Below are 15,980 nucleotides of genomic sequence, written 5' to 3'. Positions count from 1 at the left end.
CTCTGCGCTGAGGCTTCACAGAACAGGGCGGGATTGCTGCAGGAAGTCCCCGAAAGCCATGTGCAAGGGGAGCCGTGGCAGCATCACTCCGCATTGGGCATACAGCTGGCTGTCCATCTTCCCGGGGGCAGGAAGAGGGATAGAAACGGAGGCAGAATCTAGATAGACCAGAAAAGGATGTACAGCTTATGTGGCCTGGAGAGTGAGAGATAGGGGGCCCAACAGATGAGGGAGGGCATTGCGGAAGAGAGGAGGAAGGGGAGGGAGAGGAAATGCATCTTCCCGCTTCCCCAGCATCAGTATCCATTTTCCCTTGTCACCAACAGAAAACAGTCTGCACTATTGCTGCCCACGAGGGGACGCTGGCTGCCATCACCTTCAATGCCTCGGGCTCCAAACTAGCGAGTGCCTCTGAAAAAGTGAGTGCACTGGCCGTGACTTCAACTGGGCTCCCTTGGGGCCAAAGATCTGATGAGCTGGGCTGGGGGATAAGGACTGGCTGGTCCCTGGGCCTACTTGGAATCCATTTCCCAGGGGAACCTCTAACCCGTGATGCTGTGTATATGGATACATATTAAAGACACTTGACACGGAAACTTGTGGTATTATTGACAAATGTACATGCACATCCTCCCTAGATACAGACTGAGGCTGCATTTCATAAACGGTGTAAACAACGTGTTGTGTGCTATTTGGCAGGAGAGAGCGATCTCTTCCTACTGGAAAGCCCAGGGAAGGTGATCAAGTTGAATTTCAAATGCAGTGAAAAGCATGTGTATTTTGACAGACCGAGACTGAATATTCTGGGAAGCCCCAGCATTTCGAGCATCCACTCACACAGAGCCTTGGGCTAGGCAGGGAGGGAAAAGGGAAACAGTGTTTCACACACGGTCCAACTGCTCTCTTTCAGGGCACTGTCATCCGGGTGTTCTCCGTACCTGACGGCCAAAAGCTCTACGAGTTTCGGAGAGGCATGAAAAGGTCTGTGCTCACCGTGGAACCCGTTTTACGGGAGCCACCCAAGTCCCGCAGTGGACGGCTGGCAGCTGTCTAGGGGGAGCAGGGAGGGCGGCTGTGTGCCCTCCTCTCCCCCGGAGGAGGTTAACTGCCTGCGACACCGCGCTGGGTGCTTAGTAGACCTGAGAACACGGCCACTCTTCTAGCACAGGACCTCAGCCACGGGAGCCCTTTTCTGATGTGTGCAAGGGCAGCTAGCAAAGGAGGAGTGAGAGAGAGCAAGCAAGTCACCATCCAAAAGCAATTCGTCAAGTGTGATGGGCCGGGATCCTAGCGGCTGTAGCATTTGCAGCTGGATCTGTGCACAGAGCAGCTGGAGAACGTCCAAGATGACAGGAAGGGGGCGGTGCCTTGTTACTTCCCGCCAGAGACTGTGCCCCTTTACGAAGCTTCCCATCGTGAATTTCTAAATGCGAATGACACAATGTCAGGGGACTTTGAGAATACCTAGACTCTCCGGGACACATTGAGTTTTCTTACAAAGCTGGTTTTTGAACTAGAAAGCAGCTACCCTCACCTTTCTGGCTCACTAGTCTGTCTCTGCGTCGCTGTGTTCCTAGGTACGTGACAATCAGCTCGCTGGTGTTCAGTATGGACTCACAGTTCCTCTGTGCCTCGAGCAACACCGAGACCGTGCACATCTTCAAGCTGGAGCACATCACTAACAGGTGGGTAAGCACCAGACATCAAATATGCATGCACCGGAGGAGTCAGCATAAGTGATCTCTGCTCTTTCTGAATGCCATGCACTCGGCCTTCCTGGCTAGGTCTTCCCCGAAGGGGTGGTGTCATGCCCGGAAGCACAAAATCCAGGGCCACCCCTCTGACTTCACACCCTGGCTCTGCCCCTGGCTGCCGCGCGCTAGGAGAGCCAGGCAGGTAATTTCATCTTTCTGTACCTGAGTACAAAATGATCATCGATGCATCTTGGGCCGGTCATGAGGATTAAGTGAGCTCCTTGAGCTGAAGTGTTTAGCGTGGTGCCTGGCACCCAGTAGACAATAAGTACTGGGCAGCGAAGCTACGGGGACAGGAATCTGCGAATCCCACCGTCGCGCCCACAGCTGAGCATGTGGCCGACACTTTCAAAGCCTGTGGCGGCACAAGGGCCCGGAGCGTAGTAGGCCTTAACCTGCAGCCAGGGGTATAGGTATTAGTTTCCTTTCGCTGCTGTAACGAGTGACCACAGGCTTAATGGCTTAAAACAGCACAGGTTCGGTATGTCACAGTTCGCTGGTCCAGGACGGCATGGCGAGTTCTGTGCCCAGGGTCTCACAAGGCCGGAATCCGGGTGGCAGGCAGCCCTTCTCTTATCTGGAGCTCGGAGCCCTCTTCCAAACTCAGTCCTGTTCCTAGTGAGAACTCCGGTCCTTGCAGTGGTAGCAGTGAAGTCCTTGCATCCTTGGTGGCCCTCAGCTCAAGAGGCCACCTGCCTCCCTCCTCGCGTAGCCTTCAATCCAGCAATGCTGCACTGATTCCTTCCTGTGCTTTGGACTGCTCCGACTTTTCCTTCTGCCCTCCCTGTCTGCCACCAGCTGGAGAGATCTCTCTGCTTTTAAGAGCTCTTGTGATTAGATCAAGCCCAGCTGGATAATCTCGCTACGTCTGGGGATCTGGGCCATGTAACATAATACGGTCACCGGACGGCTCATTCGTCACCATCACATGTTCTAGGAACCAGGGCGTGGAATCTTAGGGCCATTCCTAGAAATTCCGCGGTGGTGTGTGAGCAATCGAATATATGTTAACTACCCGCGGTGCGCAGGCCCACACCTACCCTTGAAGATATCCCACACTGGAAAGGATTCTCCCACCCAACCATTGTCCGCGGCAGTGTCACCTCGGCCAGCCCTCTTCCCAAGATCAAGATCCTGCTTCTGGTAGCATAGTAAATGGTCCACACCTTCCTCAGCCAACCTCAGATGCCTCATGTCTGCTGACTCGTTGGTGCCAGGACAGGAAATTGAGACATGAGGTGTTAGCGAGGGCAGTGAGTCTCGTACATGGATAGAGCACTGTGCAGTCCATGGGGTCTTCTCACACACGTCCTCCCTCGGTTCCCCACGAGAGTCCTGGAAGGCAGGAGTAGACGTTCCGTCGCTGAGGCCACGGGGGTTCAGAGCGTTTCCGCGTGTTGCTCAAAACCGGCCCCTGTCTACAGGTCCCAGGGTCCACACGGAAGTGCCATGTTTTACCCCCTGCCAGGCTTCTAGAGCTGCTCCAGAGCGGAAACCCCAGAGGTGTCTAAGAAATGTCCCAAGGACTTACTTCCATGCCAGGTTTCACAGTTGTGCCAAGAGCGGCCCCTCTTCTGTAACTGAAAGAATTCTCCTGATGTGGTGGAACGTCTATGAGAAGAATACTTTCTCCATCTAATTAGCAAGATACAGTACTTGGCCTCTGTTCTGTGTGTCCGGTAGAGTGCATGTCTGTCCGGCACTGTACCAACCACTGTTAGGTACGTGTCGGTGTGTGTCTGTCTGACACCCATACCCGGCTTCTGTCCGCCTTCCTCTGAAACTCCATCCAAGGGCACCAGCAACCGAGTCAGTAAGTGCCAAAGGTTTTTCAGGCCTGGTTCTGTCTTCCCTCCACAGGCCAGTGCCATGCTTTTTGCCGGGAAACCTTGTCCCCCCACCTGGTGCCCGAAACCCCAGGGACTGCTCTCTCCCAGCTCCTCGGTGTTCTTGGAACCCCGCAAGTGTCCACACCTGTTCATGGCCATCCTAGAGCTCAGTGTTTGTCCTGTGGTTCTTCTTTTTTTTTTTTTTTTAAAGATTTTTTTTTTATTTATTTATTTGACAGAGATAGAGACAGCCAGCGAGAGAGGGAACACAAGCAGGGGGAGTGGGAGAGGAAGAAGCAGGCCCATAGCAGAGGAGCCTGATGTGGGGCTCGATCCCGTAACGCCGGGATCACGCCCTGAGCCGAAGGCAGACGCTCAACCGCTGTGCCACCCAGGCGCCCCTGTCCTGTGGTTCTTCTGACCCTGCGTGGTTTCCCTAGAGCTTTTATCTGTTTTCTGGACTTTTCTATCACTTCTCAGACAGCTTGTAGAATGTAAGCCCAGATCTCGTCAGGAGCTGTTGTGATAGTTCAGAGCACAGGAGGGTGGCTGGGCTGCTAGGATGACCTTCAATTCCGAGGGGCCATGACAGAGTGACCCCAAGCCACTGCTCTAGCCCTGTCTTCATCTGACTTCATTATTGATGCTTAAGACAGGAAGTTGCCATTTGAACTCATTTCCCTGTCCAGGCTCTCCGGTTTCCGTCAGTGATCTCAGGGAGCTGGGAACAACCCCTTCCTCCCGAGTGGCTCTTGACCTTCCCCTCAGCCGTCCATGAAGTATTAGCCCCGTGATGGCTCACACTGGCCTCTGCAGCCCTGTTCCTCTGGCCGCCACAGCCCTGTTCCTCTGGCCACTGCCCCAAGCTAAGTCTTGACCATCTCCGGTCTGCTGGTTAAGTCTCACTCCTCCTGGGCTCTTCTTACCAGTCCATCCTGTATCTTCTCAGTGTGCTGGTTTTCTGGAAGTGTTCCTTTAAACCTGACCCTTCCTCCTCAGAAACCGTTACCCCCCGCTTCAGCTCTGGGAAAGAAGTCCCAGCTCCACCAGCCTGGCCTTCTAGGCCCTTCCTGGTGCACCCTACCTGCCATGCGGCCTTCCAGCCTCGGGCACCTCAGCCAGACCAGCTTGGCTGTGCCTCCCAGAGGCCTTGTTCACCTGCTTCTTCATCTGCGGGGCCCTCCTCCTGCCTTTCTGTCCCACCGCACCCCACAGCTGAGTCGGACCTGCCTGCAGAGCCCAGCCCCGCGGCCGCCACCCCCAGGACACCCCAGTCAGTGCAGACACCGTCTTATCGAATAGCGTCTGCCGTGTGCCACGCACAATGTGAGCCCTTCGGTGGGGGTCACCTGTTCGGTGCTCATGGCAGCCTGCCAGGTGGCATGTTAGCTGACAGGTTATCCCCGTTTCCCAGAGGGGAATATGGGAACTGCGAGGTAAAGGAACTCCATCCACTTCTCCCTCCTCCGTGGTCCTGGAGTAGCTACTACCTGCCCCGTGCACGTGGCACCTGCCATTTTACGTCTCTGTGCCGTGTCTCCACTGGAAACGCAGAGCCCGGACAGTATGCCTCTTCGTAAATCCCACCCAGTGGCACAGAGCTCCAGGGCAAGCAGGACAGGTGTGTTTCATGATGCTCGGGATCACAGAATACCGGCAGAACCCCTAAAAGGGGCCCTCGGTTTCAGATGGGAACATCAAGGCCCAGGGGGGTTTGTCCAAAGACCACCGAGCCGGTTGGTAAACAGAGTGAGAAATAAACCCCCATTCTTCTGAGCTGTGGCGTGTGTTCCCCACCAGCCTCAGGCCCTGTAGACAAGTGGCCTCTCAGCAGGTGCTCCCGGGAGTGCGTGTGGCCACCCTGGTCTTTGATGCGCCCCCAGCATGCACTGCACAAAGGCAGGGGTGTGCCCCTACCCATTCCCACCTCTCACCGACAGAGCAGCCACCCCGAGTCCAGCAGATGCCCTGCGATGGAGTCTGATGACTGCAGGGGATGCACCAGGTCCCTCTGAATTATCTCCACCATTGGGAATCACCGGGGACCAGGGTGGCTTCAGGGCTGTAATCAAAGACCGCCCAAAGCACCTTGCCCGGAGGTTTGCTTCCCACTCAGTCTGGCTAGGGAGGCCTTGACCCTGAGATCGTTCTGTTCTTCCACGGCCCGGGACAGGCTTGAGCTTCGTTTTCAGAGTCTAGATAGCGATCCCATCTCGTGCCCGACCCTGGCCCCCTTCTTAGAAATCTGGAAATCAGACTAATCATCGCATGTAACTTCTTTAATGTAGGCAGGCGGTAGCACCGGGAACCTCTTAACAGCTTTGCAATGGCCCTTCCGAAGGACAAACAAGCCCTTGATGCCCTTGTGGTATTGCCAGGATAGTACGTCCCGAGCCGCTGCGGGTGGGCAGAACATGACGCTAAGGCACAGTTCCTTCCTGGTGCAGCGAGCACAGCTCCTAGCGCTTGGGCGTGCGGAGAGCTGGCCCGATGCCCAGGCCCGCGGGGCCGTCTCACCTCCACTGTGCCTTGCTCCCCCAGCCGACCAGAAGAGCCTTCAACCTGGACTGGCTACATGGGAAAAATGTTCATGGCTGCTTCCAACTACCTCCCCACCCAGGTGTCAGACATGATGAACCAGGACAGGGCCTTCGCCACCGGACGTTTGAATTTCTCTGGCCAGAGGAATATCTGCACCCTCTCAACGTACGTATGGCCCCGCCCACCCACCACCAGGCAAAATCTTGTACGGGTATGTTTGCTCAGAGCGCAAAATCCCCAAACACGTGCAGAGAGCCAAACAAGGACAGAAGATGGCCAAGAGGAAGGGTGAGCAGCCTCGAAGCCTGCCGTGTCCGTCAGCTGCTTTTCTTCCCCGGTCGTTGGGCATATTCTGGGGTTGGGGGGCAGCTGGAAGCTGGCACGGGAGCCCCAACTTTCTGGTGATAATGACACGGTCTTGAAAGCAGTTCCCGTTCTTGGTAACACTGTGACAAGGCCCTAGTTCCACGGTCCGGGTTCAGACACCTCTGGGCTTGACAGATACTTTATCTAAGTGGTTTAAAGGAGTTTGTTAAAGAGGCTAAACATTTATTTTTTTTTAATTTGATAAAACTAGCCAGCAACACGGTGAGCTGTTTTTGTCCTTTGTCCTTTCTGTCACTGTGAAAGGCAGAGTCCCACGTGCACCAGAGGCCGTGTCCCACTCAGGTCAGCAGATGCTTTAGCTGGGCAGTGGCTTTTCACAGAGTAATAGCGTGCACACACCTCCTTTTGTCTCATCCCCACAATTATTTTCAAAGACAAGAAAAAATCCTCGAGGTAGATCACTAAGGCCAGAATGCCAAGAGAGAGCCAGAAACCCAGAATGGGGGGGGGGGGCCCGCGGGCCGGGCACAGGTTTCTCGATGGCAGGAGAAGCAGCTAGTGTGACAGCTGAGGCGGGGAGGGTTCACGCTTGAAGCTGGCCCAGTACCCGTCTCTGCGGTGATCACAGCACGTGTTTTCTTTGGCTCTTAGGATCCAGAAACTGCCGAGGCTTCTGGTTGCATCATCTGATGGCCACCTTTACATCTACAATTTGGACCCTCAGGACGGAGGAGAATGTGTCTTAATCAAGACCCACAGGTGAAGAGACTAGTTTCGCAAAAGCCTTTTAAGAGCTGGTTGTCACTGGGCCAAGAATGACAAGCGTCAGTGCCCTTGCTTGTCTTCTCCGGCTTTCCCAGTGGCAGACCTCAGGCAGGCACCCATTTTGTGCCAGGCTCCATGTCAGGCGCCCTCACCACACAGGACACTTCCAGAAAAGTGCTGGGATGAGTAACACACACTTGAAGAAAGGGAATGTCTTCCTGTGGCCTTTCCTCCTCGTACATAATGGGTGCTCAAAAATGATGCCCAAATGGAATCAAGAAGTTCTCTTGACGTCTGTGACCGAGAACAAGGCGACCCCTTCCTGCTGTGACAGGACAGCGCCAACTGCCCCTGCTGCCTTGCCCTCAGAAACCCCCCTTGCGAGCGTGGGTTAGCGTCCTTGCCAGGGTGTATCAGGAAGAGCCAAGGGCCGATCTTCGCTCAGTAAATGTAACAGAAAGGGGTCACTGTGAAGTTGCGTGACTGACCCCGGCCGCTCAAGGTCGCTGGGAGGTCACGTACCCAGCGGTGTCCGGCTCGGTCTATACTTTAAGCTCAAGTGAGCTTCCTAGTGCTTTTGGCGGTACCGGGATATGTGATGATCTCTTTTTTTCTCCTCCCTTCCCCCCCCCCCCAATTGCTGCAATTAGCTTGCTTAGCTCAGGAACAACAGAAGAAAATAAAGAAAATGACCTCAGACCTTCATTACCTCAGTCTTACGCAGCAACTGTAGCCAGACCAAGCACCTCGTCCGCCTCCACGGTGCCAGGTGAGTGTGGTTGTGGGGGCCTGGCCGGGGGCGCCGTGGGGGCGCACTTCTGACCGCGCTTTCTGTCTTCACCGGCACGTGTGGATGGAACGCTCTCCCCGAACCACTTACCTCCTCCTGGGTGCGGCCACGAGAACAGCCTTTAAAGTCAGGTCCCGAAACCTGGCAGGCACAGCCCAAAATTGTTGCCTCCCCACCAAGTCGTGTCCACCCTTGGCCTCTCTGAGAATCGGCAACAGGTGGAGGGCTGGAGGTGCCTGGGGTAGAGGGTGGGGGAGGTCAGCCTGAGGCTTGGAGACCACAGCCGGTGGGGATTTTGTCGCCTCTGAAGCAGGGTCTCTCCATTCAAAAGGCGAAGGCAGCTTCCCGTGGTTTCCCTGGAGGTCCTGCCCCGGGGGTCATGGCATAAGAAGAGCAGACCGTGGGGGCTTCTCTCATGTCTCGTTCTTGGTTTCCAGGTTATTCTGAGGACGGCGGAGCCCTCCGAGGAGAGGTTATTCCTGAACATGAGTTTGCAACGGGACCAGTGTGTCTTGATGATGAGAATGAATTCCCCCCTGTGAGCATTAGGAATCCCTAAAAGAGTGGCTCAGTCTGTGTGCTTAGAAGGAAACCTTCAGCTCGGGCAGGACGCGAAGTCACTGTCCCTGTTCTCTCGTCCTATAACAGCTAACCTCCTCTCTAATAGTCAGAAAGCCATAGCTGGCGCCGTGGGTTTCCGGCCCTACAGACTAGCCATCAGGTGTCGGGCTAAAGCCGGCAGCATTCGAATAACCGAATACTAATCCAGGGAGTCTCAGCGGCCTCACTACATTCGGAGGCCTGGAATCCTTAACTTGGCTTCCTTAGCACTCTCTGTGCTGTTCACAAGGTAGGAATTCATGCCTGCGGAAACTCCTGTTTGCCTGAGGCTCCGTTAAGGATGTCCCTGCTGAATACTGCCACCTTTTTGCTAAAGACCATGATCTAACCGGGCTGGGCCGCTGTGCTCTGCAAGCAAGCTAGACCCTCACCCCCCTCCGGCTCTCAGGGGCTGACCCCAGGCTCCCGGCGGCCATGTGGAGGGTGGGGGGCTCGGTGGAGGGCTCCCCTGCATTTCCCTGCATCCTGCTTCAGCCCTTCCGGCAGCAAGCACCCCCCCGGGTTGGCCGGGTGCAAGGCTTGGCTTCTTCCAGCACCCCCGACTGAAGCGAGGATTCTCGCCCTGGGCGGCTGCCAGGGCCTCAGCTTCTCATTCTTCAAACTTCCATTTCGAGCAACACCAGGCGACTCTCGTGAGCTGCGGTTAGAGTGGTATGGATAAGCCGAAAACCATTTAGGCTTGGAAGCCGTGTTTGGGCCCAGACTTAAGGGAGTTCAGAGCCCATTAGGTCTTGGTCTATAAGGTTTTCTCCTGAGCATTATTTTACATCAGTTGAAAATCCATTTGCAAAAGGATGGGGTGCAGGTCTAGTTTCTTTCTTGTATAAATCCTGGCATAATCTGGTCAGCCCAGTCAGGTTTAAGAAAAAAACAGAAAGGCTGTTTTGGGGCCCTCCGTGCATGACGAGAGGGCTGGGTGTGCAATTGCCCATAAAGGCTCTGCGGATTGTAGCTTGAGATCTACATTCCTGGCTTTGAACAGGCGGATTGCCAAATCCCGTGCCAACAAGCCCAGTTGACATTTTCGGGGTGGAGCGCAGTGGTTCTTAAAAATACTCATTATAAATATAAAAACGGCTGTTGGCTTGCTGCCTCCTGATAAACCAGTTTTGTCTTTGGGTTCTCACGCCCCGACTAGCCATAAAGGGAGTTCTTCCGTCCCCCTCAGAAGCTGGCGGTCATTCACCTGAGGTTGTATCTTCCAGGAGCCAGAGCAGGGCAGATGCAGTGGGGATAAATGTGTCCCACTCTGTCCGGGTTTAGCGCCCTCACTCACTAGGTTCCATTTCAGTAATTTTGGTGAAAGTCTGTGACTGCTACCGAACACTACTGGATTATTCATTAGATCCTTAAATGTCATCGAAGTAAACCCTGCAACATCTTGTACTTACACAACTGGGGTACTTCAGATACTGGCTTTCAGAAGGTGGTCCCCTGCCAGAGAAAACCTGTATAAAATAGTAGGTACACTGTACAGATCATCTGTTTGGAGTTTAAAAAGAAAAACAGAGATGCTTAAAATCTAGGGGTAGAACTTGTCGAGAGGCCTGTTCACCTAAACACTGCCAGGAAGCTGGGTATGAGCTGCTTGTCCTGTCTCCCTCTTAAGGACCAAACGCATGGAAGTTGATGTAATTTGCATCCAGGATGTTTACTTAGACACAAAGAAGGCTTCCTGCCAGTGAGAGTGTTGATCACTGAATGAGATCCTTAGAGCTGGTGGTTGGGGTCATGGAGGCCATCAGACCCCAGCCCTGCCCTCCAGCCTCGAGGCAGATGGGGAGGACAGGGCTGAGCTTCTACAAGTTCCCGATGTCGTAGCAGACGGCCTTCTCCATCCCATCACACAGGGACCAGAGGTGTGAGGGCCACGGGGATGTCCTCTCGACACGGACCATCTCATGCCCTTATTGGCAATGATGTCCAACGGGAGAGGAGATGCTGGACAACTCCTTTCCCCACCTTCAGTCCGCATCAGTATGCCCATCACAGACACTTGGCCAGAATTCACACCTTTACCCACATCCCTTAAAAACTTCCAGAATTGTGAAAGGATCTTGAAGTCTCAGCGTGGTTAAAATCACTTCTCTTTTGGTTCAGATCATGGGCTTGCCTGGCTAATCTCATAAGGGGCTCCCTGGGCCTTTGCCTTCAGAACACAGGTCAGTGTGAGTGGGTCTTTTTTTTTTTTTTTTAATACACTCACACTTCCCTGGATATGATCGCTCTCATCTCCTTGGGATTTACTTTGCTCCCTAAACAGTGAGAGAAGAGAATTGATCGTTGCTAGTATCTTAGAAAGGTGCCATATTCGGGAAGCAGTTTTTATGGCAAGAACTTACCAACCCCTTACAAGTCTGCGTATTCACCAACACTAGTCTTACTCTCTGTGAGCAAGAGTAAGGGAATTGGGACCAAGGGTATTTACTGACTTTTTAATAGAGATTTGGCAGTCTGTGTTTACAAGTAAGGTGAACCTTTTTTTAAAAAACATGCAAAATACATATAAATGCACACACATAAGCACATATTTCTTTTTTTTTTTTTAAAGATTTTATTTATTTATTTGACAGAGACAGCCAGCGAGAGAGGGAACACAAGCAGGGGGAGTGGGAGAGGAAGAAGCAGGCTCCCAGCAGAGGAGCCTGATGTGGGGCTCGATCCCAGAACGCCGGGATCACGCCCTGAGCCGAAGGCAGACGCTTAACAACTGTGCCACCCAGGCTCCCCTAAGCACATATTTCATACGCAGTCAGTATTTTTTGAAACCGTGCCATATCGTCTACACCTAAGTAGGATGGGTGGATTTCCTGTGGCCATGAGTGAGGGTCAGTATGTGGATACACGGAAAAACTCTGCAGTGCCCAGCCTCCCCCTGCTGACCCCGCATAGGCACAGATCTGTTGATAATGCAGCCTGCCTAACCGCCTCTTCCTGGGAAGAGTAAGGCCATTCTGTTTTGATTTTGGTAGATAATCTTGTGCCGTGGAAGTCAGAAGGGCAAAACGAAGCAGTCATGATGAGAAGCGCACCTCAGAAATCAGGACACCCCCTATCAGGTGGTTTTGGAGAAAACAAGGAAGGTGGAAGAATGGAGTACAATTGTGTGTGCAGAAAGGGGGGCACGGCTCTCCAGGCTCTCCTCTGCCCCGGTTGCCAGTGGGTACAGGAGACACTGTATACACATCCTGCTATTCAAATTACGTTACAGCCATAGTGTCAATGCTAACTAACCATATTGGTCTATAACCGGAACTTTATATGATAAAGGGCATCCTTTTTAAATGTATGCCGTGTAAAAATGTACTTATAGGAAAATCTCTTTGAATTGTATTTCTTGTGTATTACATACATATAGAGAGGCTGTTTTCAGCCAGGCAAAGTATTTTTGCAGTGATTGCAATAAATCATTTATTACCTTTGAGTCCCATTTAGGACACTAATAATAAAATCATGGCAATGCATTTTTGAGGTTTTAAATTTTTATTTCTTCCTGGTTTTACGAAGGATGCCTAAAATCTTTAGAATGCAGTCGTTTGATCTTTAAGAGGGGGAGGAGGAGGGAGGCGGATAAGTCCAATCTGTGGGCTCTCCGGCGCTGAGATCCGGAAACATCTAACTTCGTACTAGTCTGCATCCGCGCTACTCGGGGTACCCACCACCCCCCGCCGGCAGCCACCCAGAAATGGAGCATCTCGGGCCCCACCCCAGACCTACTGAGTCAGAGTACGCAATTCCACGAGCTCCCAGGTGACAGGTATGCATATTAAAGATGGAGAGGCACTGCCCTAGATCCCAGTTGGGATGAATCTATGCTAAAGGGACCAGCCAAACTGGGTACAGAAAAAAGAAACTAAAATCTATGAAGTGCCGGTGCTGTGGCAGGTCCTATGGGAGGCATTTTCGCAAATCGCCTTCCTTCGTTCTCAAAGTCAGCTGGCAAGCTAGGTTTAATAATCGCCCGCGTTCAAAAGCAGAGCTTGAACCGGGTCTAACTCCAAAGCCCGGGTGCTCTCCGCTCAGCTCCGCACAGCTGTTCTCTCAAGCCCGCACGCAGGAAGGACCGCAGGGGGGGCAAAGCGGGGGCTTCGGAACAGAATTCTGAGACTTAGTTTTAGGGCATCTGGAGCCGGAGTGTGAACTTGCCCTCACTTCCTCACATCTGCCTGGGGGAAAATCGGTCCGTCAGGGGGTCTGGCAACGGCAGGCAACGTGGTGGGGATTGCAGCAGGGGGTCACGGAAGGATGGCGAGTGTAATCCGCTCTGGAGGTGTTGTCGCCAGCAATGTCTAGAATAACGTCGGCAAGAAGCTCTCTGACCCTGGGCAGGACGCCCTGGTATTCGGCACTACCTCTGTCGAGAGGCACGGCTTCTGAAACATCGTCTTCTAGATTAAAAATCAGGGGGGGCTCATGCTGCTGCTCAGGCCCCATGGCCCCATCGCAGGCTTTGGCTCCGCCTGGAGACAGGGGGACAACAGATACCCCATCAGACCCAGCTTCGGCCCTATGTTGGAAAGACGGGAACTGTGATTGATTATACACTGATCCAGACATCCCAGGACTTGAATATTCAAATGATTATTCTGCCTGTCAACGAAACCACCTTGAGATTTTAGGTGCTCATTCCAGTGATGTTCCTACTGTCCAGAATGACTTGGAACTTCTGGGAGCCGTGACAAAAGCCAATCAGGGATCTCTCGTCTCTACCCTTTGCAAGGAAATTTGATTTTTTTTTTGTCCCCGAACATTGATTTCTTGAACACCAAAATCCTTAATTTGGTGGACTGGGCAGGAAGGCAAGGTGAGCAATTTCACTCTGGGTTGCAGTGGAGTGTCGTGTATGAAGTCGAATCTGGCTATGAAGGCAGCCTCACAAGAGGGGTAACAAGAAAGGGAGTCATGGCCACATCCTGAGCTGTTAATGATCCAGGTGACCTTTTAAAAGGATTTTTTTGCCTTTTCCATACAATAAGTAGTTACGGTATGGGTAGAAGTTAATACAACTGAATAAACAAAAGGAATCCAGGCAAAGGACAGCCATCAGAAAGACAGCAATTCCTGAATGCCTACTTTGCCTCTGAGCTTCCTAGCAGCCAAAGAATAGGGTAGAAACTTAGCAGTCGCTCAGGGGAAGCCGAGCTCTTTCTGGCCCTGAGGTGTAAGAGAAACTTTTCCAGGGGCTCCTCCTCCAGGGAGAGAAGAATGGGCACATCACACAGCCTTTAGGCAGCCCTCCTTAATGGTTTTCCTCCTATGGTTGACATTCAGGTCATTCAGCGGAAGAGAAGAGTCCCTGCCTTTGCCTAGAATTTGGAGTCTAATTTGACTCTTGTTCATGGCCAGTAACAGGCAGCGAATGAGGTTTCCAATCAGTCAAGCGAGGGCTGAGAGAGACTCCTCTTATAAAAATGTAAGACTTCCACTTCGGAGAATCATGGAATAGCTTGCGTAGAACCAGCCTTCCTATGGACAGCACTTCTAAATTCTAGGCAACATAGTCAGAAAAGAAAGAAAAAAACTGAAGGCACCAGCAAATTAGCAAGGCAGGCAGGAACTGAAAAGATGCTGATCATTGAAAGACAAAGGTCACAGGGGGTTGGGTCGGCATTTAAGAGTGTTTTCCCCCTGGAGACACCCCTCGGCCTGTGCAGCAGGGACCAGCTCAGAGAGAAACCTGTCATGTCTTTGGCTTGCGGTGTCAGGGGACAGAGCTCAGGGCTGCCACAATGGAGGAAAACTGATGAGTAGAAATCCCAGGAAGGAGGAGGGAGCCAGAGAGAAGTCTCCAAATCTGTGGATGAACTCCCTCCACCACATTCTAACGCAGCAGGTGTCAAGGCACCTCGTTTATCCGAAATAGTTTTAAGTAATAAGGACGCAGATTTTCAAAGAGAAGGGGAAGGGAGGGATCAGGACATGTCGCACTCTTCCTTCCCAACACACACCCAGCTGTTGAGAGGTTCGTCCTCCCCATCCTTGTGCTAACGCTCCTGGGACTTTGGTGACTCCTCAGAAAAAGAGACCTCCCCTCCCCTGGGTATCATAATTCCTGTCCGATTGCGGTTGTTTTAAACGGTCCGATTACTTCATAGTAACATTCAGGATTCCAACCCCATGGTGCCAAGGGCTTTCTGGCAGGGCCGTGACTTCTGAAATTAAGTCAGCCTGGAGAAGCCATACCTCTGAGATAATGTAATGTAAGGACTGCGATCTAGAAACTTTCCATCTGCGAGCATAACAAATATCTGACTGGTTTGTATTTCAGGTTTTGGAGAATCAACGACTCTTGTGGCATTTTTAATATCCCTCAAGTTATGAACTCAAAGGACTTGTTTTGTTTTTATGCCACGTTTTCTTCGGGATCAAGTATTTACACTCGGGGAAAATCATTTCTGTTCTTTATTATATAATTCTTTGGAACGCTCTAACACGAAACAACTGAATGAAATTGGAATCTGTACCAGGTCCCGGATTTTGTTTTGTTTATTTTTTGTGTGTGTTTTTCATTCACTAAAAGAAAAATGTTAGGGGCCCTATGAGGTACGAGAAGCTGTGCTCAGCACTTAGAGACAACAAAAACGAGTATCTTACAAAGCTCAAAACGAGTAGGGGAACTAAAACAGGGAACCCCCCAAGCCCCCTCCCAAAGAAACCAAGCAAACATGTACCCAAGTGACTGGCATATACAGCAGCACATGACCATTATCAGAGGGTCTTCAAATCGGACCCAGCCGGGAAGACGAGAGGGAGTTTCATGACCAGGGTACTGGAACATGATACGAGACCCTAGCAGCCGAGAGAGGTTTTGATTCGAGGCCAAGGAAGAAGGCTGTTGCTTTTGGAGAACTGACCCTGGAAAAGTGTGGGGACCCAGGCTGGAAGAAGCCTGAATTCAGTGGGCAGCAGGGAGCCACTGGAAGATTCTGAGAACCATCCTGACCCAGTTACCACATTTCTACAGTACACATTTAAGACGGTCAGCGAGTGAACTGAGATGCAGCGAGACTTCTGTCGGCTTGCTAACTCGACCTCGTCTCGAGTCTATTTTCTGAAACAGTCCGTTGTCCAGTAAATTACACTTTAAAATATCTCTAAGCTCCCATTTCATGTTCAGCCAAACTGGCATTTAAAGCATAACAATGAAATGAAACGTTCTTCGGGTGGAAAGGAACTGTGTTAAGTGTGCTGACTAGCTCTGAGCTTGCTGGCAATGTCGGCCAATGGCAGAAAGACCTTGTTTTCCTATTTGTGGGGGCAGAGGGCCTGTGCAGGGGGGAGCCTTGGGGGCCGAGAGCTCCCTGAAGGAGGGCGGCCCACACTCACCCCTGGAGGCCTCAGGGAGGGTCGGGG

The 15,980-nt window shown here is 52.2% G+C and overlaps 2 protein-coding genes across 9 annotated transcripts in view; one reads left to right on the top strand and one right to left on the bottom strand.

Moving 5' to 3' along the window:
• The window catches only part of WIPI1 (WD repeat domain, phosphoinositide interacting 1), a 34,739-nt gene extending 19,629 nt beyond the window's left edge, over window positions 1-15,110 (top strand). Inside the window, exons 6-14 of one of the 5 annotated variants that reach the window (XM_034641218.1) lie at window positions 327-419; window positions 911-981; window positions 1,578-1,685; window positions 6,125-6,289; window positions 7,103-7,210; window positions 7,867-7,985; window positions 8,444-8,544; window positions 10,728-10,789; window positions 11,600-12,091. In XM_034641218.1, coding sequence (XP_034497109.1) covers window positions 327-419; window positions 911-981; window positions 1,578-1,685; window positions 6,125-6,289; window positions 7,103-7,210; window positions 7,867-7,985; window positions 8,444-8,544; window positions 10,728-10,748 — 786 coding nt within the window. In that variant the 3' untranslated portion in view covers window positions 10,749-10,789; window positions 11,600-12,091. Of the gene's footprint in view, window positions 1-326; window positions 420-910; window positions 982-1,577; window positions 1,686-6,124; window positions 6,290-7,102; window positions 7,211-7,866; window positions 7,986-8,443; window positions 9,279-10,727; window positions 10,790-11,599; window positions 12,092-14,895 lie in introns of those variants that run through there. The other 4 variants (XR_004619807.1, XR_004619806.1, XM_034641217.1 and 1 more) reach the window with 4 other exon arrangements.
• The window catches only part of ARSG (arylsulfatase G), a 102,645-nt gene continuing 98,889 nt past the window's right edge, over window positions 12,225-15,980 (bottom strand). For all 4 annotated transcript variants that reach the window (XM_034641210.1, XM_034641212.1, XM_034641211.1 and 1 more), the window contains one exon: window positions 12,225-13,087. In XM_034641210.1, coding sequence (XP_034497101.1) covers window positions 12,813-13,087 — 275 coding nt within the window. In that variant the 3' untranslated portion in view covers window positions 12,225-12,812. The remainder of the gene's footprint in view (window positions 13,088-15,980) is intronic.

The sequence above is a fragment of the Ailuropoda melanoleuca genome, chromosome 13 (genome assembly GCF_002007445.2).
Source record: "Ailuropoda melanoleuca isolate Jingjing chromosome 13, ASM200744v2, whole genome shotgun sequence".
Taxonomy (NCBI): Eukaryota; Metazoa; Chordata; class Mammalia; order Carnivora; family Ursidae; genus Ailuropoda; species Ailuropoda melanoleuca.
The sequence above is the reverse complement of the archived record's forward strand: the minus strand, read 5'-3'. Positions and strand labels throughout refer to the sequence as shown.